Genomic DNA, 27230 nt, shown 5'->3' with positions numbered 1-27230 from the left:
GCCGGCAATTCCGAATTCCGCAAGAAACATGACCAGAGGCGCGCTATTGTTTCTACTCCGTTACATCCACACGTTGCTTACTTTTATAAACGGCGCAAACCTATCCTTCCCAAAAGACACCGAACCGCCAGGACGAAATACACCTTCGATCAAAATCTGTTCATTCGGGAATCAAATGTCCGAGAAGACTTTTTTTTATAGAAAGGTCGAAAAAATTCAAGGCAGGGAAAATAAATTACGAGGACCTGGCGTTCGCATTTTTTTTTCCTTCGCATTCGCATGGTGGCAACAAAATCGAGACCTGCCTCGTCGCGCAACCCAAGGTTCGATTATTTCAAAGAAGATCGGCTCTTTACGTTCCTCGGAATAGGAGAATCGCCTAACTCCCGAGTGGCTGGCACTCGAACGAACGGGGTGAGCATCGCGTCAAAGGGAAGTTCACACTTCAAAGTCAAGCTAGGAGTCGATCCTGGGGCGCAGCTTTCCGGTATCGGAAAGAATAGCCGAGGTAACCGATCTTCCCGAGGTCCCTCGGGAACTCTCGCAACACCGCCAGGGAACCCGTAATGGAGGTTTCGAGCACGTCGCAAAGTCCGGTATTGCAATGAAGTTTGCGTCTTGGCAAGGGAACTTTCTCCCGGTTCCTATAGTCTTTCCGGAGCCCTACGTCCGGCATCTACAATTCGAGTTTCCTTTTCCCAGACGACCCGGTTTTTGAACGATATCTTCTATAAAGTAAAAAAAATTCTAAGAATATCTCCGTACTCCTCCGGTTATTTCTCGGTCTCCAGAAATACATGCACGGCGACATTCATAACCCCTCCAACACCATCATCGAGACCTTTACGAAAGTTCTCTGTTTAAATTACTTTCCACCGGTCGCGGCTTAATCGAAGTCGACTTTTATAACTCTCTTTTGTAACCGCTTTCATTAATTACGTTGACTTCTTAATGACAAAGTTCTCCACTTTCGGAAGAATCTATGAAATTATTGCCTACGTCTCAATTCTCGAGTCAGTCCTGGACACGCGAGGTAGATGCTCGAGGCTGTGGGAAAGTTTCTCGGAGTTCCAGCTAGCTTGGTGCACTCTTTCTTATTCAATAAAAAATGTTAAGGAGTATCGTGGTCAGCTTATGAGGACCTTGTCTCGAAATGTCAAAATTTGGGTCACTGGGAGCTATCGTGGCAGACCGTCTCGCGATACTAGCACTTAGGTGCGCTCAATTAATTCCGATTTAACGGCCATCCCCAGCTGACCGAACCAACAAGTTGCAATGCCATCCCTCGGGACCCTGGGCACTGGTCTCGGAGATGGTCGTTAACATAACCTTGGTACATTCCAGTTGAATGGAAATTGAGGATGAGGTATAAAAATGTTCCCAGGGAATATGGCTGATTAATGAACTCGAGACGTGGAAGTGAAAATTATTATTTTCGCCGTTTTTCGCATTTTGCCGAACGATTTGTCGCTTCGAGGGGGAGATGGCTAAATCGACTTAGGGAGATTTCCGGATGGAAATGACGTCGCCTTTACGTTCGTCAGGAGAGTCAATCCACGGTCCTCCTATTCCGGAATTCCTTTTACTTGAAAATAGGAAGATCGAGGTACGTGCGTTCCGAAAGGGAACCAGAGAGAGAGGGAAGTCGAGAGGCGCGATTCAAGTTTCACGACGCGAACTTCATCTCGGTATCGAACTTCTCGACTTACTTGAAACCTCTGTTATGGGCTCTCCAGCGATGCCACTGGAGTTCTCTAAGGAACTCGATAAAGACGAGTTACCCTCGGCCATTCTTTCCGATACCGGAAAGCTCCGCTCAAGGCTCGACTTCGAATTCGACTTTGAAGCTTCCCTTTGACGAGGTGCTCCCCTTCGATCGTTCGAGTGTCAATGAGCTTGCCCGAGGAAACTTTGGGTGGTCCTCCTATTTCGAGCCCTGTGCCTTTTCCTAATTGAAGCAACCGAGCCACCGAGTGCGCAGAGGAAGAGGTGAATGTAACGAGTACGTACTATTTAACCGGGCGAATAATCGAAGAAGCATCGAGTTCCGACCAAAGAAATAATTCTCATTGAAGTATCCGAAAAAATGCACTAGTCGATCATAGGCGTGTCAGAGGAACTTTTCGGTGACTTCGTAAAATTGGGAGGCAATGATTAAATAAGTACACCCTAATTGCCGGGGTCGGGGTAACGTCGACGTTTTCAAGATGTCGGTACTGCACGTACTAGGCGCGGTCGTGCGTTTTTCGGCCGAACTTGTATGCGTTTAATTAAAAAGTATGATGCAGTCGCAAACGGGAGGCGTCAATCCCATTTGAGGAGCAAATTATACTTTGGCTAATTTCCGCGTTTGTGGATTATCGCGTGACAAGTGGAGGCAGTTGGATGGAGGCTCGTGTCACCGAACCTGCGTCGTTATTACACGAAACGCTTTAGTTTTCTTGGTGTTGATAAATTTCCCTGCGTTAAATGAACATTTCCAGGACAGAGAGGTAAATACGGGAAGTTCCATCCACCTAGACCGCAAATTATCCTTCTAGTAGGTAGTTTCCAAGCGTGCGATTTATCGCGTGACAAGTGTATACAATCGAGTAACAGCTCATGGAGTGATTAATCTTTCGTACCGTTATTTGTGGCTCTATATTTTCCTCGATATTATTGATTTTCTCCGATATCGTTGCCTCGGGACGCAAACAATCGTCCTACCATTTTTCCTGACTGACAGTTCGCTCATCGCGATGAAACCTCGCAGTTCATAAAGCGACTCACATTTTCTGCTTATCGTACCTACTTCTAGGTATCCCATTTAGCCTACTAAACGGGATACGCGTTTCTTTTATTTTTTTAACAGTACTTTTATTCATTTCATATGTTGTAGAATATTTCCTTCGGAATTAATGCCTGTAAATATTGTCGACAAATTAGTTAATTGATTTTTGTCGTCTCCGACTGGGGTGAATCCCAAGATGGAACGCTCTGCAATTTGCCACTTAACGTTTTCCTTCGTTGAATGAAATTTTTCTTCTACCTGGGAAATATGGGATGTTTCGTCCCACATGAACCGCAAATTATCCTACTAGGAGGTAGATTCACGCGTGCGATTTATCGCGTGACAAGTGTACACAATAGGGCAACTGTTCACGGAGTGATTCATCACTCGTAGCCGTTACACGGGGTGCTTTATTTTCCCCGATATTATTGATTTTTCCCCGATATCATTTACCCGGGACGCAAACAATCGGCTACTACTTTTCCTGACTGAAAATTGTTCTGTCACGCGCGATCGCGACAAACTGACAGTCCATAATATCGCTAACCTTTCATATTTATTTTTCTTTTCCCCCGATACTTTCAATACCTTTCCCCGGCCCTTCTCGGCGTGTCATGTAATTTTGTACAAACATTGTGACGAGGAAATTACAAATCGATCCTTTTCGGATCGCCTCGTCAAGTTTGAAAATATCTCGACCTACCTCGAGCAGAATTTTTCTCGAATCGGCAGGTTTTCCCTTTCGTGCGAAGTCCTCGACTAATCTCACCCGAGAATCTAATTAAAATTATGCGCACCGGGGGTCCTTTCTTCTCTTACCATTAGTTATTAGCGCAAGGTTATTATTTGGCCGCAGATAACGATCCGGGGTCTCGACTTGATTGATTGGATGAGCCTTCGTGTCGCGAATCATTGTCACCCCAATTTTCGAAATAATCGACGGATGTCGCACGATAGAAGCACCAATTCGCGTGAAGAGACCTGGTCTTCTAATTATCATTTTCTTCCGATCGCGACATCCGAAAAATATATTAATCATAATCCTAACTAATGACCTAGAAGATTCAATTTAATCTACAGACTGGATTAAATTTTCACTCGCGCATTTAGTGCATTTAAATCGGTCGATGAATCGGCAGCTTCCCTCCAGGTCGAAATCCTACTTCGAGTTTCCACACGTTGACGGAAACTTGGACAATGCATCTGAGCGGCATTTTCGCGGAAGCGTCCTTATTCCGCACAACTTCCCGATTGTCCTCTTTTTGAATGGCACAATCCTGGGTGGATCTTTGTTCGATCCACCTCTTTAGATCTCGTCTCGTCGGGGATACATTTATCCGGAAACGGGGAGGATCGGGTCGCCTCTCGTTGCCGATGGATTCCTCCTTTCAGAGGGACCCGCTAATCTCCCGGGGCTTCGCATAAATTACGGGCACACTTTAGCTCCGCGTATCGCGTCTTCGTGCACGAATCAGCCGAGCTTTTAATCTGCTTTTCAATGAAGAGTCGCGAGACGAGCTTTACGGGCGCTCCGTGCGGTAGTAGTTTCCTCTAACCTACAAACGCAACAGTTCGAAAACGGTATCGGGGACGTCGTTCGAAAGGTTCCCCAGAGCGCAACGAGAGATAAACGTCGAGGAAAAAGGTAACTTGCCTTAAGGGATAGGGATATAATAATTGCGAATTAAAAAAAAAATTCCCGAAAGCTTAATCGACGGGTAGAGCGAATTTCTTAGAGGTGGTATTCGGACTTTAAAATGAAACCGGGTTTTGCAGGATGGTTGCGGATGTCGTTTGCATATGTCGTTAGAAGTCTCGGCACGAGAGCCAAAAGATGTCTCGCGAAGACTGCCGTTGTACGGTTTGAGGCCGAAAGCCTGGGGACGATTTTATGCCCCGTGTAAATGGAAACAAGGTATAACTTTTCCTTTATATTACACCGAGTCATGAAATTTCACGAAAATTGATACTGCTTGGAATTCATAACGTGTCGGGTCTTGAATTCATGGTTCCTGTATAAATTTTCTCTTGAGCTACACGGAGTATTAAACCGCGTTATGGTATAGCGAGTGTCAGCGGATCGCGAGTCTTCTCGCAGGAGAGATGTATTTGACTGGGTTGTAATTCAATGAATATTCAGGACCTCCCCGTGGAATCATCTCGGGTGTTTTCCTAATGTATCGGATATTGCGGGGGAGCGCGAGGTTCGCGGATAATTCTCATCCTTTTTAGAAAAATAATCCTGATAACAATTGTAGGACCGTGGTCGAAGTAATTACCGTTTCGTTTAGTAGAGATATTTCCTCGCAAATTGTGGCGTTGTTGTAAACTGGCGTTTATCGAAAGATCGAGGAAAATTCATGCGTGAAAGGGCGGAAACGTCCTTCCTTAAAGCGCTCGCTTAATTTCGACAAACGCGAAGAATTTCAGAGCGCGCGACTCGCTCTCGTAAAGATGCGCCAAACGTAACCGGATTCGTACACAAACACGGGGGAAAATTCTCCGGCACGGGAACCCGAGTAAAATGCTTTAGTGTGTGGCTTAACGAGTCAGAGGTAAAATGTAGAATATTTCCTTAATGCTCATTAACATCCGTTTCCCCCCACGTCCCTCGGGAACTGCAGTCTCTCCTTGCACCGGCGCCATTGTTCAATCTCAACAGAGCCTTCATTCTGACAACCTTCTTCCTCGAGCTCCTTGTCCAACTTTTGTTAAGGGTTTTCACCCTCGTCTTAATTTACACATTCCCCCGCCCCCCTTCCTCCGGCTCAGACGCCGTGGTATTGCAGGTGTCTGATTTTGCGAACAATAGCAACTTTGGCTACGCGCAGGAAAGGATTCTGACTTTCAACGATTTCCCGTTGGGTTCAATTCTTCGTGGGATAAGAAAGGGCTAGTACAGAGGAACGAGTTACGCTTTGGAAGTTCAATAAAATCACGTGGCAGGTATTCGGGGCTTCGTTGACACTTTCGAAAATGCGAGTGACGTTTAATCTCATTACGTGCATTCGGTTGCGTCCGAGTTGTAACTGCAATTTCGGGAATCCGCGGTAATCCTTGATCGCAAAAAAAAAAAAAAGAAAAGAAACACGAGCCGATCGCATTACTTACGAGAGTTTGAAATTACATCGATGTCGCTAAAATTTGCCCATTACCTCCTGCCAGGAGAGAAATGATTGAATTAATTCTGGAAAATGTTCAAAATCGGAAATCCATCCGACTCGACTCCTCGCGGTTGTTTTTGTTGTCTCTCGAAATGCAATCGCGGCTGGATTTGAGCGTTTTAATTACGTGACTTGTTAACCCCTTTCCTGTACTCCGTTATACTTTCGTTCGCCGACAATTTTCTTCTTCCTGCTCTTTTTTCGCTCCTCCCATTTCCGTTTTCCACTTTCGTTTCCTTCTCCCGGTACGTGCAGGATGAGATGAAATCGAGTCTTTCGGGAGACTTGCGTTTAGGCATCGTTTGAAAGAAAAAGGAAAATCACGACTGGATGCGTCCTCCTATACCGAACGATTTGCTTGAGCTCGGTTCTTTGGAGGAGCAAATTTCCACGGATATTTACCGTCACTGTTATTGACACACAATGTGCATACTCGATATTGTTTCGCCGTGGCTTGTTGAATTATTCCTGTACGTCCTGTCGATAAGTATGGTCAGGTATAACAAGGAGATCTTTGAAGTCCGTTGCTAATTAATGAAAGCATCACGAGTTCCAATCAGTTCCCTCGGCACTCGGCTCGCAAACTGGAACGAGTGGATGTTCTATCTAAAGTTTTATTTTACGGTCGAAAGAGTCAGGAATACAGTCGAGCTTTTTGTAATCGAAGATGGGGGGAATCGTATTTTCCGATACAATACTGACGGGGAATACATCGGTCGTACGTAGAGACGCGCCCTAAATAATCCGGGAATCACTTCTTTCTTCACTTTGCTTCTAAGAAAACGAGATTCCGGCACTTCGATTTGAAACTTTTCGAATGCTCAAAATGAAACGACCTCTCTTCGCGTCCTAGTTCGACGGGATGGAAGTACAAGAAGGGTCGGAAGCAGGATGTATTAGCATCGGAATGAAACTGAAAACCTGGAAAGGCGGTAACTTAAATCTCGTTTCTCTCTTTTCCTGAGATAAACTTTTCGGATTTGGAATTTAAAAATCGTCAGGCTGTTGGAAGAGTTTCGGATTTTACGTGATGTTATTTCCCACTTAGTACGCTATGCGTTGTTACAGGAAATATATGTAGATACTCTACGTGACTGATTTTTTAAGAGTCAAGAGCTAAAAGCCTTTTTCAGAATTTCGGGCCGATTGAAATCGTTAGGGCGGATTTAACCGAAGGTCGGAAAAGCGTAGGAAGTGTCGAGGGAGCGCTAGTAACTTGAGGAAAATTTGTACGAAGCTTGCCTCGAACGTTGGTAACTCAATGTTATAATGCAAATAATGTATCTCGAAGACTGTCGAATTTCGAAGTTTCGGCACAAGGTCCCCTTAGGGAGCGCTTAAGTAAAGTCAAGAGGAAGTTACGCGCACGAGACTTGTCGGCTCTAAACCAGGCTAACGTCTTCTAACCCTTGATTTTATACTTCATCCTCTCCTTCCCAAACTTTGGAATCATTACCCTTCCGTCCCCAATTTCCAAAACGATAGCGACTTTCCCGAGCGCGACGTTTCCAACGAGGCAACAACGGAAACGAGTCCACGACTCTCCCCAACGTCCTTACACTAGAAATTCTGCATAAAAGGCATCAAAAACCAACAAAGGAGTAGAGAAGGCGGCTACAACGTAAGACATTTTTAAAACGGACATACGAATAAACCGAACAATGTACACCCGCGAACATAAAACCCGTTACACCCCCCAAAGCTTTCATGAACCCATTTCTGGCACTTTGTGCGCAGAATCTAACTCTCGCCACTTTTATTCCCCATTCCGCGGAGAGTAGAGGAAGAAATAACCGAAATAAAGGTTACTTAAAAGCGCAGGGCAGAATTGTTGCCGTGTAACAATCTGCCCCGAGTTCGTTGTAACAACCCTCGTTATTTTGGCATAACGAGCCCCCTTTCGAGCATGCCACGAGCTGAAAAATTAATATCGAATGATAAAATAGGCATGGTGGTCGGAAGGTTCCTTCTGTTCGTGTATTTTCTACAGTCTATGATAACGTATCGAGATTTAGAAAATGTCGGAAAATTCGCTCAGAGCGAGGTTTCCCCCTCAATGGAGGCGCAATGGAAATAAGTGGAGCGCACACGTGACGGGGTGCGCTCTGTCAACTGGCAGAAGCGAAGAAAACAAAAGGCCGACTTCTATCTTTGACTTTAACCCGTGGCGTCTCTCGTCTTCTAACGGCGGCGTCGTGCTACTTCTTCATTCCCTATTGTTCATTTTTCCGAGGGCTCCCTCGCTCGTCCGGGCCGTCGAGTCTTTTCAGGCTTCGAACGATTCTCGGATAATTCCCGATGCGCTTCTTCCTCCTTTTCCCTCCTCGCGAGTCGACCGGAAGAACGTCGACCCCTCCTCGCTTCTTTTCCTCCTCTTTATGGATTATCATTATCGCCCCCTCTCCTCGAGGTCCTAAACGTCTCGGGATTTTACTCCACGATTTATAGTTTCGTTCTATCCGCTTCTTCCCAGTTTCTTCTCGGGAGCGGTCCTCGAAAGTCAATGTTAGTTAAGTATTTAACCTGCATGTAAATTTCCAACGGTCTGAAAAATGATTTCGGGCCACTTTTAATACCATTTCACCCCTTTGTGCCGTAACTATTAAGGAAGCCATTTCAGAGACGAGACGTTCGATCGTCAGCGACGCCTTATGATCGAACGTCGGAGTATCGATAGCGCCGTGTCATACCATTGAAATCTCGTGTTTCAGACAAGGACCCCTACTCGATAGACGCCCTGCCGACGTGTAATCACGCCTTAAGCGTGTGTCAGCGTGGTAAGCCGTGTATCAAGCTCTTCGAGGGTTTCAAGACAAATTGCAAGGCGAGGGAGGGCAAGTGCCGGATGGAGAGTCGGTAAGTCGACACAAGCTCTGCCTTGCCGGCATTCGCAACGCGGATTTCGCCGCTCGATTCCGGGCTCGATAGGCCCTTCGAGGGAAAGCTCTTTTTTTCCGACCTCTTCCCCGAGCTTTTCGCTCTTTTCCACGCCGTCTCCCGCGCAGTCTGCTGCAGTTAGTACGAGCCCTCCCCTTCCGTTGATCTTCTTTATCCTCTCGCATGAAAGAATCCCTTTTCTCTTTCCGTTCCCCGATCCCCTGCTGGCGGCTTCCTTCAAAGTTGGAACAAACGGCTCGTTCTGGCCCGAGTCGACCGACTCTGCTGTAACGTTCAATTAGACATTTTCCAAGCTTGCCGGATCCATAATCTAAGCGCGTCGATATAATTTCAATTTATTTCTCATTTTCGCCACGAACAACGGGATAACCCATATTCGACGGGAAGGAGGTTAGATTTGTCACCGATATGTACGTGGTAATTTTATTATTCGTTTAATTCTTTTTGTGCAAAATGGTGCATAATCGAACCGCGTGCATGTACGCGTTAGCTTGAGAAAACACTTGACAGTGCGCCGTTGGGTGCACGGTTCAATGGTCCGACGAAACTACGTATATTTGATCGATACTTTTCCTCGTTGTGCATAACGACGACGCGACTCGTTTTCACGAGGGCTTAAGCCGTATTTACATGACGGCGCGGTAACGTTCCTTGAATATTTCCAATATTCTCGTCGGGATTTATAATTATTTAGGACATTTAAAGGAACCTTTTATTCCGATGCCCGCGTAAATTAACGACCGTGGTTCACGGAGACCAAAGGTAACGATTAGTTTCGCCCGAATTAAAGCGAGCCGTGATTTTAGCTGATAGGAAGAATTTGAATTTTTGAGCGCATCGGCGGTGTCCAAAATGGCGACGAACGTGGCTCGACTCGGGAGGGCTGGTTAAAATTCAACGTCGCGGAAAAGTCGCAGATTATAACCGTATCGGTAGGTCGAGGCGAATCTTTCGTGTCGTAATCTCTAGGCGAGGAATTGCGTCGACTCCGCGTGCGATGCGTATCGCCAAGAAATTCTAATTAGACCGTAGTCGCGCAACCCAAAATGGCGGCGTTCACCCGCGGCTCGATATAATGCCTCGTAAAGATTCAGCGTAAAAGAAAAAGTCCCAGACGGCCGCCGATAAAAAGCGTCATAAAGGTACCGACACGCGAAGTTCCGCGGAGGTGGATAATTAAGGGCGCGTGCACGCGTGCATCGACGCCCGAATGCGTGGTACGCGCGTTAATCACTACGGGGGAAGGGACGGCCGAAAGGTTGAGGAAGGGTTGAAGGTAATTCCCGACTTTCGCCTTCAACTTTTACCTCGCTCTCTCTCTCTCTCTCTTTCCGCCTTTCGGCGCCCTTTATCCGTCGCTCTTCGCCGGGCGAGAGGTTTTCGTACTTCCTCTTCTTTCCTCTTATCGGCGCTATTTCCCCTTTTATTGCCGGCTTATCGCGATTATTACCTTCGCGACCTTAGGCGCGCCTAATCGCGCCATCTATCACGTGACCGGGGCCGTAATGTGCGCATGCGCGCTTCCACTTAACCTCAAAAGTGGACATCGCGGACACCGGAGAACCGTGAAACGATCGAGGGAAAGAAAAAAAAATGTTTCGCATTCTTCTCCGCGCCGTGTTACCGAGCTTTCTAGGTAAAATGCGTTTTCAACAGCTGGGAATTTAATAGAAACGTTTTAATGCGGTTTATTACGCTTTTACCCCTCCGGGATGAATGAGGAATAGGGCTTTGAATGAATGACGATATAGTAACGAATCGGGCAAAAAGCGACTCGGTATTAAATTAATTTTAATTGGGGAATTTAAAGGGAATTTAAGGACGGAATAAGATGGGTGGGAGAGGCCACCAATTAAGCTTCGTTTTAAAACGCGATTGTTAAATATTTAAAGGCTCACGGTCGCGGGGAAAGTAATCCCTAAACAATTAACCGGCTCGTGCCAGGAAAGGACGAATTTTCGGGTGGCATAAATCTCGCTGGCGGGTGGACAAATTCCTGTTATATATTTCTGTTTCCGTATATTCGAGATATTTTCGATATCGTCTGCCGAAAGTCTGGGCGGTGGAATCGCTTCTGGCTGCCATTGAGACTCGTCGGAGATAAATTGCGGGAAAAGCGGGGGAAGCCCGGTTTCTCGCGAAAGTGCACGCAGCGAATTAACCCGTCGAAAGTGGGCGCCAATTGATTTATCGGAAGGGTTGGAAAAAGCGCGGGAATGCCCGTGCATCTTATTGCCGTCCAACGTGAAACGCGAGACTCGTCGAAGTTTGGCAAAAAGTTTCGTTGCGCGAAACGCGACGAAGTACCGGGGGATGGATTCGATTTGCGCGAGAGGTTACCTCGCTACGGATTAATATTTTTCGATGCCCCTTTGCGCGTTACCGAGCCGTTTTCCCCGATAAATAAATAAAGCGGATAAATGAAAAGCAGCACGGGCTGTGGAATTCGCGGGACGATTGGTCCCCGATTCGATTTCTCCAATGGGGCATTCCGAATTGGGCCATTTTCTCCTTCCTCGGCCATTTTTTTTCTCCCGATAAATCGGAGAAAATCTCGCGTGACGCGGAAACCGCACCGGTCTCGAGGGGGGAAGATATTCCGGACGATAAAGTAACGCTTCAAGATACTAGATTAGCTTCATGAGGAAATTGGTCGAATGGAGGCTCGCCAAAGAATCTTCTTCCTAGTGCCACGGAAGAAGCGCTTTGAAAAAAATTCCACTAAACCCGAGATTTGCCCTCGATGTATATTCAATCCCACGTGGAGATCTAAAAACTCATTCCCCATGAATTAATTTTAATCTCTTCTCTTCCATACTTGCGTCCTCGTTTGCGCGACATGTCCCCGAAAAATTCCTCCCGTCGTCCATAAACCACCATCGAGTTCGTCATCCATACTGGGAAGGGAACTCGAGCCGAAAATCTCCCATTCGGAAGTCCCAAGACATTTATTCCACTCGATTCTACGATTTTTCCAAACGGGGAACGTACAAACGGGAAAAGCGTCGTCTAGCTCGCTTCTCCCAAAATCGTCCCGTTGGGAATTAAATACTCGAATAAATGTCCCACGAAACGTCGCGCTCGATTTTTGCCGATCCTCAGAGGATTCCCTGATATCCTTAGAAAATAATATCCCGCCATATATTGGCCCCGTATATTTTAATCGTTATATTTTCAAGGATAATGCGAGACCCGGATCCGAAATAGGCAGGTATCGTCGGATCGTCTCGCGTCGTGTTTCCATTGAATAGTTGAAACGGATCGCTCGGCGTTGCTCTTTCATCGGCGATATTATTTATTTAGATGGAGGGATTCCTCTCCGAAGAGGCCGCTTGGCACGAACGGAATGCACGAATTGTGTGCCGGCGTTTGGCTCGACTTAAGCCAAGCGGCCACCGCATTGTATCCTTAATATATTCCCGCAGGATGTCGCATACGGCTCTGGAACTACGTGCGCTGACACGCCCCTTTATATACCGTGTACCATGTTTATGTATGCACGAACACACTTGGCTTCGCCACCGGGTTAAACACACGTTAGATCCACGGGGTTGCGCGAGCGCGAGCCTGAATCGTTTTGCAGTTAAGCCGCGCCGTTTCGAAGCTTTAAAAAACTTGCCCCGGTACGCAGGGATCGCGGGGGTTAGGGGCGTTACAAAATTCGCGTCCCCCAAGGCGAACTAATGAAAATCCTTAACGAGACTCGAGACGACGACGCGATGGCACACCTGCCATGCTCCGGAACGGCTTACCAATTTCCCTCGAATTTTCTTACGACTTTAACGGACGTCATCTAGGAATCGTCATCACCCAGCGACCGAATAAAACCAGAGACAGAGATCGAGGTAAAAATTAAATCCACTCATGAATCCATGAACTTTAACGCTCGAAGTCATGTGAAAATCGGCCGGTCCCTTGTCAGCCAATTGCATTATTGTTTATTATATGTAATTAAAGGCAATCGGCTCTCGGAGAAGGAAATCGTCGTCACTGGTTTCCAGGTGCGTCGGGGCGAGAATTCTCGGGGAAATCTTACGGGCGTCGGAAATTCTTGCCGTAATTGGCGCGGTTTTAACGAAATTCCGCCGGTTTATTTCCATTGGCGATAACGCGTCGCATCGAGGCGCATTTCCCGGGGGCGAGGCGCGTTTTCGCAGGCGCGAGAAAAGCTCGCGTTTCCCGCGCGGCTCCCACCCCCTCCGGCCGCGAGGAGGTGCAGGAAAATTTGCGTCTCGTTACCTCTTGTTTGCGGAATTTTAATTACGTCGTCGACTCGATCGTCCGAGAATTCGGCCGACTGACATTTGAAACTTTTCCGAACATTGCTCTCCTCGGCTAGACTCCTCGAATCGGCGGGCCCGTTTATTTCCCCCCCTGGGTGGACGTACGGAATCTTGATTAGTTTTTGGAATTTTTTTACGGAATCGGAATCCCTTTCGATGTTAACCCCTGTCGATATCGCGCATCGATTGGACGTTTCCAAGCCCGTGTCAAATTTCGGGCATTCTAGGTATGCTCGTGGATTATTAATAAGTTTTACTCGAGGCCGGTACCGGGACGGAGGGGAAAACGTCGAGAGGTTTAGTGGCCTTAAAACCGTAGTGGTCATTTCGATCGAATCGGTCGAATTCGCCCGGAAAGTATTCCAGTTTTTTTCGGCTTTTCTGGGGTATCCCCTGAAATATCTCCCGGGTCTAGACAGGTCCCATTTACTTCTAGGCGATATATTCTTTCGGGATGTATTCCCGTCTTCGGGCATTCCGTTGAGACGGCTGCTCAATTCCTAACGGAGAATTTCCAGCGACGATTCTGCAAATAACGCGTCTACGTCCCGCAACGATATTCCGATCCGATATTCATTCGGTACTGTTAATCGGCTGAGCCATTCCTGCCGAGCAGACATTAAACTTTCCAGACGAGCCGATCTATGATTGACTCTCTTATCTCCGACTAACAAGCTTCAACTTCCCTGACAATGGCCACGACGTTTACCCTGCGTTTTCCATGCCTTTTGTTAGGGTGTTTGCGCCAAATGGATCAGTCGTGGGGTCTAAATTGACTCCGCATATATCGAGAGCTTCCTTGTCCTCCCATTTGAATTCTCATGAAGACGTCTTGCCTCCTCGAAAGGGCCGAAATATTTTTGCACCCTGCCGAGTTATGGAATTTTCAGTAACCCATTACACTTTCCGTAATCCGTAGCGTCGATAGTCAAGTCTAATGCGTAAAGTGCCCCAAATTGTGGTCGGTAAAGCCGCCGCGATTTGTCGAGAAGCATTTGAACGTGCCCTAAGCACACGTGTATTCGGTCTAACGATAAGTGCAATTGTCGGGGGTCCTTTAAATTGCGCCGTTTCTAATTAACCCTTTAATGCCTGGGTAGCGGGCAGTCGAGGAGAAGGAGCGGAAGAGAAACTCGGAAGCAATTAATTTGGGGGTTTTTATTTAAAGCTCGCGTTACAAATTCAGAGTACCTGTTACTGGGTTCTCATGGTTTGTACGTAACCGCGGAAGTTAAGGGAGGAACGTTGGCATAAAAGTTGAAGAAATGCTGGGGGAAAAAAAAATTCCAGATTTCGAAATTTTACAATGTTTCTCGCGGTTTCTGGAAGCTATCGATTAGCGTTAACGAGAGTCGTTGCGGGCTAACCGTGATCGGTCCGTCTCGAAACGATGACGGTTTATTCCCTGGCAATGGGCTCGCCTTCGTTTGGAAGTCCGCCGACGAGTCGACTTCGCGTGCGCTCGGCAATTCGAAAAATGAGAAGCCCTAATCTCGCCGGCTATTCACTTTGAATCCATCGTACGAGTTGCCAAAGTTTCCCGATGAAAGCGAGCTACTGGCTCGAGCTAACTTCGGCTCGAAGCATCCAGCCGCGCCGATGAACTACGGAGACTCGACGCCCTTCCGACCAAACCTCGATCGAACCACTGGCAGTGTTACCGCAGACTAACCGTCTTAGTCCGTCAGGGCAACGCGTCCGCTTTGCTACCATTGACCATAGTCATCGAGTACTCTCAAATGGGATTCCTCCGAAAATAGTTCCCTCGGGACGCCCAACCAATACCCGAAAGTAAAGTTTCAGGAACGACACCTCTTTGACGCCACTTTGGTGTCGCCTTACCTCTCGACGGTGCAACTTGCGATTGTAAATTGCTTTAGGAATTAACGCACTGTCCTAGAACCATCCTAGGGATACTTAATGCGTTTCCTATCTGCAGGGTATTTCCCGAAATATATATTTCTTTTTTCCGGGCTTTTCAAGCTTTCATTTACCTCGACCGGGTAGGGTGGGTATGGAGCGCTCGCGGGAAAAACGGTGGATCGATCTTGTCAGAAGAGCCGGTTTGATTAGCGTTAGACGCACACTCGGTACGTTCGGATTCGCATCCGTCCGCCAGGGGCGTTGCCGGCGTACTAATTTCTGGGGTGAATTCGGCTTAACTGGCGTCCCGCTCGCGGCGAAATGCCCCGGCGCTAAAACAATCGACAAACGCGAAAACTGCATCAGCGGTACAAATTCGCGTTAATTGTTTCTCCGACCATCCCGGGTCTCCGTCTCGCCCCGTGCAACGCAATACAAGAGGGATTAGCAAATTTGCCCGGCGAGCGATCGGCTTCGCTCTCGTTCCGAACGGCGCTCTACGGGAACCTACAGACCTTTGCACTAATCCGTTCGCTCTTTGATTTCGAGGTCTCACGTACGTGGAATCGGACGGAAAGGACGGACATTTGTCAAGACTCGATATGTCGATATTCGGATTATCCCAGGAGGTGCTTTTAATTTCGATTAGATGCGGAGTATTCGGTTTAATCGACGGCGCGCTAACGGGGATTCATTTTTCATCGCTTTTCGATTAAGTAGGGGAGATTTTGTTTGCATCGCGTGATTTTTCGCGCTTTTCCTTTTCTCACTTTAAATTCGATCAAGCTAGAAGCGAAGAATTTGCCAATATCGAGGGGGTGATATCCTGGGGTGTTCCGGGGGTTCATGGGTCGGTGCACTCTTGAATGCATTCGCGTTGCAAGTGTGCGCCGTATATCGACCAATAGGAAGGCACAACTTATCGGACTAGCGGCCTCAAAAGAGCTGATTAGTCGAGAGAATTTCGACGTTCGAGTGCTGAACTCTGTCGAAGTCGTCTGAAACCGATTTCCCTACGTGGTACGCGAGCGAAGAAAAAAAAGGAAAAAAAAAGTCGACCAAGAGGTAGAATCAGCTTTTGTAATTACCGAGTTTCGGGAAGGGTTTAGCCTCCACTGATAACTACTTTTAGGCTATTAAAAATCACTCGATTATTGCGGAAACCTTGCAAATGAAGCGCGGATTAATAATTTTTTTTTTTAATTTTATTCCTAAAATTGAAAACCTTCATTTTTGTAAATTAAATAGCGATATGTTGGAGCGAGAAATCAGCGAAATCGCCGAGTGTCATTAATTCAAAGGGGGGAAATGAAGCGGGAAGTGCAGCGGGAGGTGGCGGAATGACTTTGAAGTATTTATTCATCCCATAAATATTCATTCGACCTGAGGAAATTCGTAATGTCATTCAATAAATTCTGTATTCGTCGAGTTAACCGGAGACTCTCCACTTCGTCGAGACTAGTCGGTATGGTCGTTAATTGTTGCACTTTGGAGGAGAAATCGAGAATAAGGGCACGTTCACAATGAATGCTTCCGTGATTCCTCTTTACGAATACGCAACGATATTCGTTCTCGCGTTTATTTCCGGAGGAGCTGTATTTAGACTCTTCTGTGTTCGTAAAGAAGAACGCGATTGCATGGGAGCTCCTTTATTTGTGCCGGCCTGCACTGTTTACTGCTTGTGTTTCTACAGTCGGGAATACGGGACATTGGTTTTTAATATTCAGATTGGTCGATGAAGACTTGCTAGAAGCTGGAACCAATAAAATAGTAGAACAGTGCTCCACTAGCGAGAACAACTGCAAATAGAATACTCAAACCCGGTATACGTTGTTGGTTTTATTCCACGAGTGTTGGGTGTTACACCTTTTCCAAAGAACACGTCAAGAACGAGTCGACAAAAATTCCTGTAGTCCTTGAAAAAAAAATTGAAGAGAGAGAAAAATTACTCGATAGGTTAAAAAAAAAATTTAACGCGTTCAATTTTAAGGTCATCGGATTGAATTTCTAACGTTTTGGATAGTTTCACGGCAAGATTGTGCGATGTTAGAAGATCCTATCGGATTTGATCGGGACCATCTGAGCTGTGAGTCACCGATGTTCAAGGATCCGGAAAATAGTTTACAAATCAATTTCACGCGATCAACCGTGATTGTCTCGTTCCCCTCTCGAAAGTTGCTCTCGACCCCAACACTCGACACGGCTCCGAGGTACATTTGTATATTCCGGGAGCAGGAAATTCTTAGAGTAGATTTGGGATTGCCAGAGTTGGTGCCCCCAATCTCGAGGACTTAAGTCTACGTTCCCCGTCCGATCTTACAGTCTTCCCATTGTACGAGGATAAACTATTAATTCAACTCCTTAAATCGTTTGCCCCTCGAAATTCAGTCGTTTGAAGACTGCGGGGCTGGTCCCCTTCGAAAGGCGGTGACCCCGATTTCCCCTCATCCGAAAACGGGAATATATTGAAAGCGGAATAATTTCGTAGTTTCTTTTATTATAATAGTACCCGGCTCTTATCCAGGATGAATTTAATCCGGCCTCCAAGATTGGCCGGGCTTGCGATGACTCGCTGCCGAGACGCGCCTACTCGATTAATCAGAAAAGTCATTTAGGCCGCGATAGAGACGTAATTTATGGAAGTAGGGAAGGTATTATCACTAATTCGATAGTCTGGCATGATGTAAATTCTTGATAACCAATGAGAAATCGGTAACTCGGCTAATCGAGAAATATCTAAATATTTAGGTTGCATGCAACCACTCCGATTCTCCGCATGCGTGCCGGGATCGACGTGACCACTTTAGAATCGTAACGATTATCGATCGGTCACTTCTCGAAATTTAATCACATCCGCAGCCCCTGCGGCTGCTCACCCCCGAAACGCGGTCACCCTAATTTCAGTGATCGACAATTACTCAAGGGCCGATAATGAAAAATACGTATTTCTCCCGAAAATTGCAGAGTCCCGATTTGCTGAAAAAAAGTCAGATTTTCTTAATATCCAAACGACATTTTCTCCCAAATAATTATTTTAATACGTTGCCCATGAATGATCTCGACAAGTAATTTTTTCTAACAAATCTCCCTATTCTGGGAGCGTTTTACATGAATCTCCAATCAGCATATGGCGTGTGAGGGAAATTTATCCGCGGATTGATTCGAGGTGCCATTGCGTCGAATGTTACAACACGGTTTAGGGCAACTCGCGACAACGTTCAACGGAACTGTAAATTTAACGTTTCACCCTTTAAGAATCCTAAACGGGGTCAGTTTTCACGAGGTTTCGCGATTACTTGTAACGTAGAAAACCGTCCGGGCCAGTTAACGGTTACGGTTCGACCGTACATCAAATTTAACAGCGCACTTGCCGTGAAGGATTTTCTCGCATTCTCGCCGAGGGCTTTTTTTAAAACTGTGTACAGGCCCGGTTTGTGCCTGGTTCGAACACCCAGTTCGGTGGGTTCTCGATCGTTAGGTCGGTTCTCATCGGAAATCCACTTTCCACGGTCGTTCCTTCCGCCAAGCGGAATCAAAACCGTCGGGAGGCCCGCAATTATTCTCAACTGGCACCCCTGGGACTCCATTGGATACGACCGACTTAATGCCGGGTACACAGATTTCCCATTCCGCGACGAGCACCGCGGAATCTTTGCGGCCTCCACGCGTTTACCTACCGAGCCTTTTGTTACGCGTCTATGTAAACGCGCGATTGCCCCCCGTCCTCCCAAACCCTCGTTCGTTAATTCCAACTCTTTCGGCTATTTAGTTTACCCCCTGCTCGAAAATTTTCCTGAATGAACGAAAGGAAACCTTGCATTCGAAGGTCGCTTCATTTAAATGCACGCGATCGGTGAACGGTCTTATTCGTCAATGAGTCTTGGAATTCCTGAAATTCCTCGTTACAGCGCGTCCCTTACGGCGTATAGCTATTTTTTATATAGAGATTATTGACTAATGGAACGAGCGACGATTGGCGGGGCTCTTATTGTTGTTTAATAAATTTCATCCCCAGGAATTGGCTCGGATAGGTCGATTCAATTATTCGTCGCATTGGATCCTCGATCGTAGACCGCAGAATTTTTTAAATCGGGGTTATTGTTTAATAAATTCCATTCCGCGTGTGCTCCAATCGTCATTACCCGGCGCAATTACTCGTGGATAAAAAGTGAAGCATGCAGGGGTGGATATTAATATCTGGGTAAAAAGTATGAGAATCCGAAACGATCGGCATGTTGTCCTCTGTCTGATAATCTGCAGAGTGTTTCCTTTCCGGTGAGTACGTAACAACCCTGTCACATGGTAATAATTAGGTTAACGAGATTATTACCGGGGTACTTCGCATCCTATGAAGCGCCTCTCTTACCTTTGATATTCACCGAACGACAAAAAAGAGGCGGCAGCGGGGGGGACAGGGAAACATTGCGATAAATTAAATGAAAGGAAAGCTGCATTGCGATCCAAAATGTCAAACCGAGCTTTATAAATGGGAAAAAAATTATGAATTACTCGAGAGCAAGTTTATTTTGATTTTTCATACATTGTGTCGCATTGCGCCCTGTTCGCTGTTTCTTCATATTCCGCGGCACTTCACCTTTGTATAAATCTTCCTCCGAAATATGACAGATGCGCCTCTCAAGTTTTAAAACGAACTCTCGCAGGTGTTTCCGTCATGCTTTGCTCGTTGTCCTGAATTCTGCAAGACGAGAAAACGTTTTGGTTACAGCAGGAGGGGTATGTCTTATCTTAAAAAATGCATATTTCAAAGTGAAAGCACGTCACATGCATCCACGTGAGGTCCTTTTCGCTTAAAACGGGAGTTCTTCAATTATTCACGTTGCGTGTTCCTAACGGATATTTTTCAGGAGTTGTAGTGCTATTAATGTCAAACATGTCATGCATGACCGCGAGACTAAACGGCTCGAATTGCCTGTTTCACTTTCCAGTCTCCACGCATCGGTAGCTTAATATTTTTCCCAAATATTTATTTCCCTTAAAACGTCAACTTTATCCTCCGGCATAAACCGTACTAACGGATATGGAAATATCGAAAGGGGTGACATAATATCCCGAAATGTACGTATAATATACGTATTTCCCTCGCCTTTGCATATTTCTCCCCACTGGGTCGTACACCGGTGGCGCGATATTTTTCTAAAATAGCCGTTTTCCATCCTCGCCGTATATAAAATAAATCCCTTTGGCCCAGGAAGGTATTCGAATTGATTTTGGCGAGAGATTTGCTTAAGGCCGCTCTTAAAACGGAAGCCGGGCGACACAAGATTGCGCAAGATGGCTCCGCGCTATCGGACGTTCCAAATCGGCCGAACGTACCTCGCATCTCTTTCGCTTTAAAGCTCCCGTCGATAATATACCGCGGAGGTATATTACGCTCGATATATTACACGAAACAGCCCGGATATATATCGCGAACCGACGGGGGGGCAGATCTTTCTAATTGCGAGGTCCAGATTTTCGCGTTTAATTTAAGGCGCGACGAGAGGGCGATATCTCTCGAGAGGGGGACGGATTCGGAGCAGCTTCCCCGTAAGCTTCGGAAATGAAAGAGAGCTCGTTTAAGGCCTCCTTTGTAACGGCCTTTGCCCGCGAGCACCCTTATGATTCGATAATTCATCCCTTAAGTTAAAGAACGGGCGAAGAAAGACGTCGCGACGCCTAAAAGGACATCCGAGTGCGCCTTAACTTCCCGAGAAGATTTTTCGAATTCCTCCACCGACGCGCCCTTAATTCTCGCGAGTCGTACCCTCCTCAAGGAGGAAGTGCCGGGACATTCCAGGGGGTCGAAATTTTCATCCACTTTTTCCCCTGGCTTATGTGACGATATCATCGCGCGTGATTTAATCCCGCCGCGGAATTTTCCTCTATGAACCGACTTTTTCATTAAATAATTAGGGGAATTAAACGGATTGGAAATTTATTAACTCCTTAATTCCAGGTGTTTTATCTGGCCACTATTTTCATTTATCCGAATATTTAAACATACGCCGGTTAAAGACCACCCTTGCGGATAATTCACCACATTATCCAATCGAATTTCTACCGTCTCGAGTGGCGGCAACGGGGAGGCGCAGTTACCCGTACCTTTGAGATTAGCGTCCCACGATACCGGGGAATTATTGTAATAACCCTAAACGTCTCTCGCCGTGTCGCTTTTTCATTATTCTCATTGTTGGCCGTTGTCGAGTCAAGAATGGGCGAGCAGTTACGGCGGCGCGTAGAATTCAGGCTCGAGTAATAACAGGAATTTCTGACTAGGCCTTGGCGGGCCTGCGAGAAGATCGAACATGGCCGCCGAACGCGAAGGGGGTTAAACCGTTCCGGGAACGGAATTACCGCGTTCGTGACGCGACGTGGACATTACTTTTCGCGGAATTTCCGTAGCAATGCCGTACGTGTAGCGCCTAATACGTGTAACGGAGGGACTCGCGTATTGCTTCCGTTTCCCCTCCATATTTCCCTCACGTGTTTCCCTGCGGTTTTCCTCACCTCGTGGCGGTCTCATCTTTTTAACGAGCTTGATGCATCTCCGCCTTTTGCGGGCATCCGTTACTTGTCCTTGCGTGCTCGATGGCGGATCTTCACCCCTTTCGGCACATTTCCGATGAAACGCCATCCCTCGAGCGCTCGTTTCCCCTGGAGCGGTTCCAGGGGAACGAACGCGCATCGTGCGCTATCACGCTTCGAGATTTCAGATTTCGGTGTTACTTTTTTTCCTTACAGCCTCCGCATTGCAAAGTGCGGTGCACCCAATTCGGAGAGAAGTTTCACGAAAGAGACTTCTCTACGTCACTTTCGCATCAGCTTAAAAACGACCGGAAATAAATAATTTCGGAAAATTAGTTGGCTCTCGTCGCAGGTACCGCGTGTCGCGGGAAAAGCTTTTTCGCACCTTCGCGCGTTTCGGCTTAACGTTCGTCGTATTTATTTATTTATTTATTTATTTACTTACATAAGTCCGCTCGCGTAATTTTGTTTGCCGGTCCATATTTGCTGTGCATCGCAACAAACCGAAAGAAACTTTCCGACCGCACCCCGGTACTAATAATCGTGTTTCTTCTCTCCCTTTCGACATGCTAGAACTACTCGCGTTTCCGGAAAACTTTTCCTCGTTCTCCGGTGTTATTTCAGGATTCTCTGTCATGCACTCCACTCTTCTTGGAAACTTTTTACGCTTCTGCCGTAATTTGTACTTTCGACCGATTTTATGGGCTCGGCGGACTGGCGCAATAGTGCAAAAGCTTCCGTGAGATAGATTCGCCCTGGGAAAAGCTCCGTTCATACTCGGGATTATCAACGTTTACCAACCCGCGATGGAATTTTTTTTTACCCTTGATCCGGTTACCGAATTTAACCACCGCTCCGAGTTGATTCAAGAAGTGGCAGAGTGGAAAATAAGGGGTGCGTCCACTCGGCCAGACCTTGAGCCTCTTTGAACGGCACCCTAACCTTCATCTCGAAATTCTGAGCCGAAATTATCCTCACTTATTTTCTTAGGTATATACGTAAAGCAGGATTTTGCCTCTTGCAAACTCTCCGCGTCTGCCTCATGTTTGAACGCGCCCCGCTGGGGTGAAATGCCCCCGTCGGTTCCCTGTTTGCCCCTCTCGGCCCTCTCGGCCCTCTCGGCCTAACCTAACTTCGTTAGCTTGGGTGAACATTAATGACCCACGAGAATACACCTCTCCTTTCTGCCCCCGCCCCCGTTCTGTCGCCCCTGGTACCGCCGGCGGGTCGGGGCCGGGGGTTATCGACCCCTGAAAAAATCTCGGCAACTAGCCTTCACCTAGACGGGACGGCTTCTTCCTCGGACTTTATTTATGCTCCGCAGAAGTCGGCGGACTCTTGAATATGTTTTATGAGCAAGGGTTACGACCCTCCACCCGGCAGGGGTGAAAGTCGACCAAGGATGTATCTCGCGTATCGACGTAACGGCTGAGAATAAATGACCCCCTTAGAATTTTCCCTGCTCTCTAAATATATTGTTTGCATTGCCGAGATATAGATTTAATATCGATTGATATTGATATCACTCATAAAGGGGAGGAGGAAAGGAATAGATTTTATAAGGATTTTTTTTCCACCGGAATAGTGTCAAGTAATTTGGTGCTTGCGACGTTTATATTTTTGAACAGGGTTTTTTGGATCGCGATTTATTTACATCCTCGTGGAGTGTATGAAAATATTACGGTTGATCGGTGGACGTGTTCTCGAGTTTAGTAGTTTCCTCTCGCGTTCGGAACAGTGAGCGGTACCGAGCATGTAATTAAATCGTCGGCGAGTACGTAGCTCTACATTGTTAAAATTGTCTCACGCCTTAACGTCGGGTTTTATGGACCACGAAGTGGTGATAAAACGGCGTTGATTTTAACGTCCCTTTAACACCGTGTTACCCGCCGTGTAAAACAGGTGTTAAAATTGATATCTTTTTAACCCGTCCGTTGCTCGCGCTTTGGCTTATGGTAAAAAGAAAAGCTCGGAAAAGTTCATTTTCCTCTCACTTAGGTATCCCGGTATAAGAAAGTTCCGAGACGACGTACGGCTACGATTATCGGCTTTTAAATATACCGAGAAGTACTAATAGGAGGGCGCGAGAGAGGGAAGAAATAATAACCCGCGGTTACGTTTTAATTTCGTTTACACGGGTCATTAGGGCGCAACCGATGCGTCGAAGAACGTCAATTACGGGCCGAAATGACATTAGGGGAACTAAAGAAGCGATAACGGGCGCGAGGTTAAGTCAGTTTCTCAGTGGTGACACTTCGTAGAAAGTAGTACGAAGTACTTTCCGAAGTCTTAAGTCGGGTCCCAACGGGCCGTTAAGATGGCGTAAAATTGATTAACGCTGCGGATGCGCATCCGAGGCACAGACCGCGGTGGGATAAAGTTTCAAGAGTTCCTAAATATCGGAAGCTTTTAGACTCTGAGGGGAGAAAAGTAAGGATAAAAGCGAGGAATTTGGCCCCCGGTTTGATATACTCCCAGGAATTATTACGATGCTTTCCAAGGATATAAACCGCGGTCTTAATCTCTAGTACCACCGACGGACTTGGTTGTACGTTTATCAAATCATCCCTATCTTCGAAGGATTGAAAATGTTCGATTCTGGCGGTACGGCGAGAGAAGATGAAAACCCGGACAAACGTTATCACTTGGGCCGATCATTCCCCCTTTATCGCGACGTCACCGATCGACTCGCATTCATCGGAACGTATCCGTCGAACGAGCGTGCTCGATTAATATAAAACGATAGATGGGTCCTTTAACGTCAAAGCCAGCTCTCGAGCGGCGACCGGAACGGCGGTTGAGGTTAAGTCGGTTTCCCCGCGGCGACACCTCGTGGAAAGTACTCGGAACTACTTCCGGAAGTGTCGGCCCGAGACCTTGGCGGCCCGTTAAGATGGCGTAAAATTGATTAACGTTCCGGATGAGCATCCGAGGCAGACGTTCGCCCTCGCTCGACCGCGATCTTAATCTTAATTAACAAATGCAATTACGCGCCGTCCACGGTGCCAGTTGTGCAACTGCAGCTGCACCGCGGACCCGGGACCGGGAAGGGATCCCGACTAGGACGAGGTTATAAGACGCAATTAGCTCAATTTATTCCTCGTGCAACTGCATCTCCACCACTTTCCGACTTTGGCCAAATCGCTATCGCATTGCGAGCTCCTCCAGTGTCAGCGTTGCCGCGCAATCGTGAAAATGATAATATCTTCCCTGGTTCTCTCGTCTCCTCTTCTAAGTATAGACATTGAAATTAAATGGTGCATTGCACCCTACTTAATTAATTCGTTAAAGAGTCCTTGTAATTTAGGTGGTATACCCTGATTTGTCTTACAGAATGTTTTATCTGTATATGTATGTTTAGTTTCTAGCGATGCTTATCCGAGGTGAAGCGTCGTGTTTTAGTACCGTTTTGATCATCGGTCGTGGCGAGCGATAACTCGGTACCCGTGACGAGGTACTTTCGAATGAAGCACTAATTTTCTCAGATTTTACTAGCTCGTTCACGGCCATAACCCATTGCCGGTCTCGAATGATGCCGTTAAAGTCGATATATCGTACAAGTGAAGCAAGTTGACAAATCTGGCAGGGTGGTGCTTAACCACCGCCACGCGTGATCGCGTGACAGTTGTCATTAGACCGATACTATACGCTCCGATGGGACGTTGGCGATCACTCGTGTGGCCACTTCGGTAAACTGCATCGAATTGCATTCATTCCGCGGGAAATTGTAACAATGAATTACTATCGATCCGACTCTCCAGCTGCAGTGGTTGTTTGCCTATCCATTCGCGCATTCTTTGCATAAACTGTTCATATCGTCCTGACGACGGGTCCACTTCGTTTTCATTCTCAACATCTGCATTATTCATAGATTTGCCAAGCATATTTTATAACCGTACTCGTTCACTATGGAATTAATCTTGAAGCGCAAACTGCGCATGAATATTTCAACTTAACACCCCAGTGGTAACGAGGTGTAAAGACATCTTTGTTTTCGGCACGAAAAATTCAATGTTCATCCTTTCGAACTAAACTCGGAAAGATTTTACCTTTGTCAATCTTTACGTCTGTAGAAGCGTTAAATTCGTAATCCTAGGGTGGATCGTGGGAACTGGATTTACTTTTTATCGTTGTTACGGCAGCGTGGGGGAGAAATGTTTACCCGACACCGCGATGTAAACTCGGAAGCTTGGAGTAATCGCGTGACCTTAGGCGATAAGGGATATGTTTAAATAGGTCTAGGTTTGCCTAGGTCAGTCGGTCATCCGCGTTGCGGTTGCGACTCCTCGTCTTTTCGTTTTAAATCCTCCTGCGGAAATCCTGAAGCACGGGCTGACCAAATTTAATACCCTCCACTGCAGTGACACTACCGGTCAGCCGCAGTAGTCGGGTCACCGATTGGTCAGCCGTGTTCGATTTCGCGGTTTCCACGTTAACTCGAGTCGGACTTCCGACCAGCCCTTTACTTCGCTGGAACTTAAATTGCTTTCAGAGTCCAGACGGATGGAGGAGGATCGATTTCTTCGACTAGACGGCGAGAAAGGCCGAGGAATTTTTTTTCTTTCATTAAAAACTTAGCCAAAAATCCATTCATACTTGAGACTCGTACGAAGTTCGATACTTAGTTTGGGGCTACTTAAGAAGAGATCGCTAGGCAATCGTGCCATGCTTTTAACGATTAATTGCAATCGGGATGGTATCGATGAAAAGTCAGCGGTGGAAAGCAGAGCCCTTGAAATTCTAGGGAGTTCCTTGGGATGAAATTCCAACGGGGTGCGAACATTTAGTGGCATTACAAATCGTCCTTCGGTTTTTCGGATTCGAACGCTTTCTTCTCCCCCTTTTATCGCACCTGTTGTTCCACAAAACTTCGACCTTCTCCACCTCCGCCGTGGTTCCTTTGTAACCTTTGTCAGGATTGGTTAATTTTACCTCTCCACCGAGTGCCCGCCAGTCTGTACGGAAGGGTATAAATGGGAAAGCGACGGCACACGGAACCAGTGTACCCTTCACGTTGTCAATTGAAACGAAAGTGAGACGTCCATCCTGTAGTTTTTCTAAAAATTTCGCTCCGACGCGGCATTTATGCGCCGATTTTCACTCCCGGTTTTTCCCCGTCGACGTATTTATTGAAATTTCATCCGGTGCGTCGCGCTCTACCGAAAACGTGTCCCGTCCAAAATTCCCGACGCCCTATCGCTATTCAAGGATAGCTCGAGACCGAATGGACCCATTCATCCGAAATGATTCAACTTTTCCAATCGACGCCTTTATCCGGCGCGGGGATTCTCACGTGGCAAAGTTCCGGCCAGTTTGGCGCACCAATTATCGAGACCGGCGGCGAGGTGCAATTCGTCTAAATCAGTCGATAGAGCAGCACCCTCGATCACTTTAAGCCGCGATCGAGGGTCGCGTGGTCGGTCGATAATTCGCGGCGAGAGGTCGCGTCGTAGTTATAGGTTATGTCGGTGTTTCGGGTGGAGGCGCTCAGGGGATGGCTGCAGCTCCTGCAGGTCGGACGGACAGGCGGAGCCGATTAATAAAAAATGAAGCCTCCGGGGCGAGGTTGGGGGCTAATGCTCGTTCCCTTATTAAAATCGGCGCCGGTCGATGGGGTCGATACACAAATCGCGGACCCGCGCCATCTTCCGACGACTATCGATTCTCAATTACAGAGCCTAATGGCCGTCGCTTCGGTATCGGTCACGTGTGTGCCCCTTGCTCGGC

At 46.9% G+C, this 27230-nt stretch overlaps 1 protein-coding gene across 1 annotated transcript in view; it reads left to right on the top strand.

The window, feature by feature from the left end:
* LOC105697902 overlaps nt 1-27230 on the top strand; it is a 168704-nt gene that overhangs the window by 73471 nt on the left and 68003 nt on the right. The window contains exon 4 of the mRNA XM_012421634.1: nt 8646-8790. Within this exon, the coding sequence (XP_012277057.1) occupies nt 8646-8790 (145 nt within the window). The remainder of the gene's footprint in view (nt 1-8645; nt 8791-27230) is intronic.

Source organism: Orussus abietinus, unplaced genomic scaffold (genome assembly GCF_000612105.2).
Source record: "Orussus abietinus isolate OABI.00-Male unplaced genomic scaffold, Oabi_2.0 scaffold1, whole genome shotgun sequence".
NCBI classification, from domain to species: Eukaryota; Metazoa; Arthropoda; class Insecta; order Hymenoptera; family Orussidae; genus Orussus; species Orussus abietinus.
Note: the sequence above shows the minus strand (reverse complement) of the source record. Positions and strands in the feature narration are given on the sequence as shown.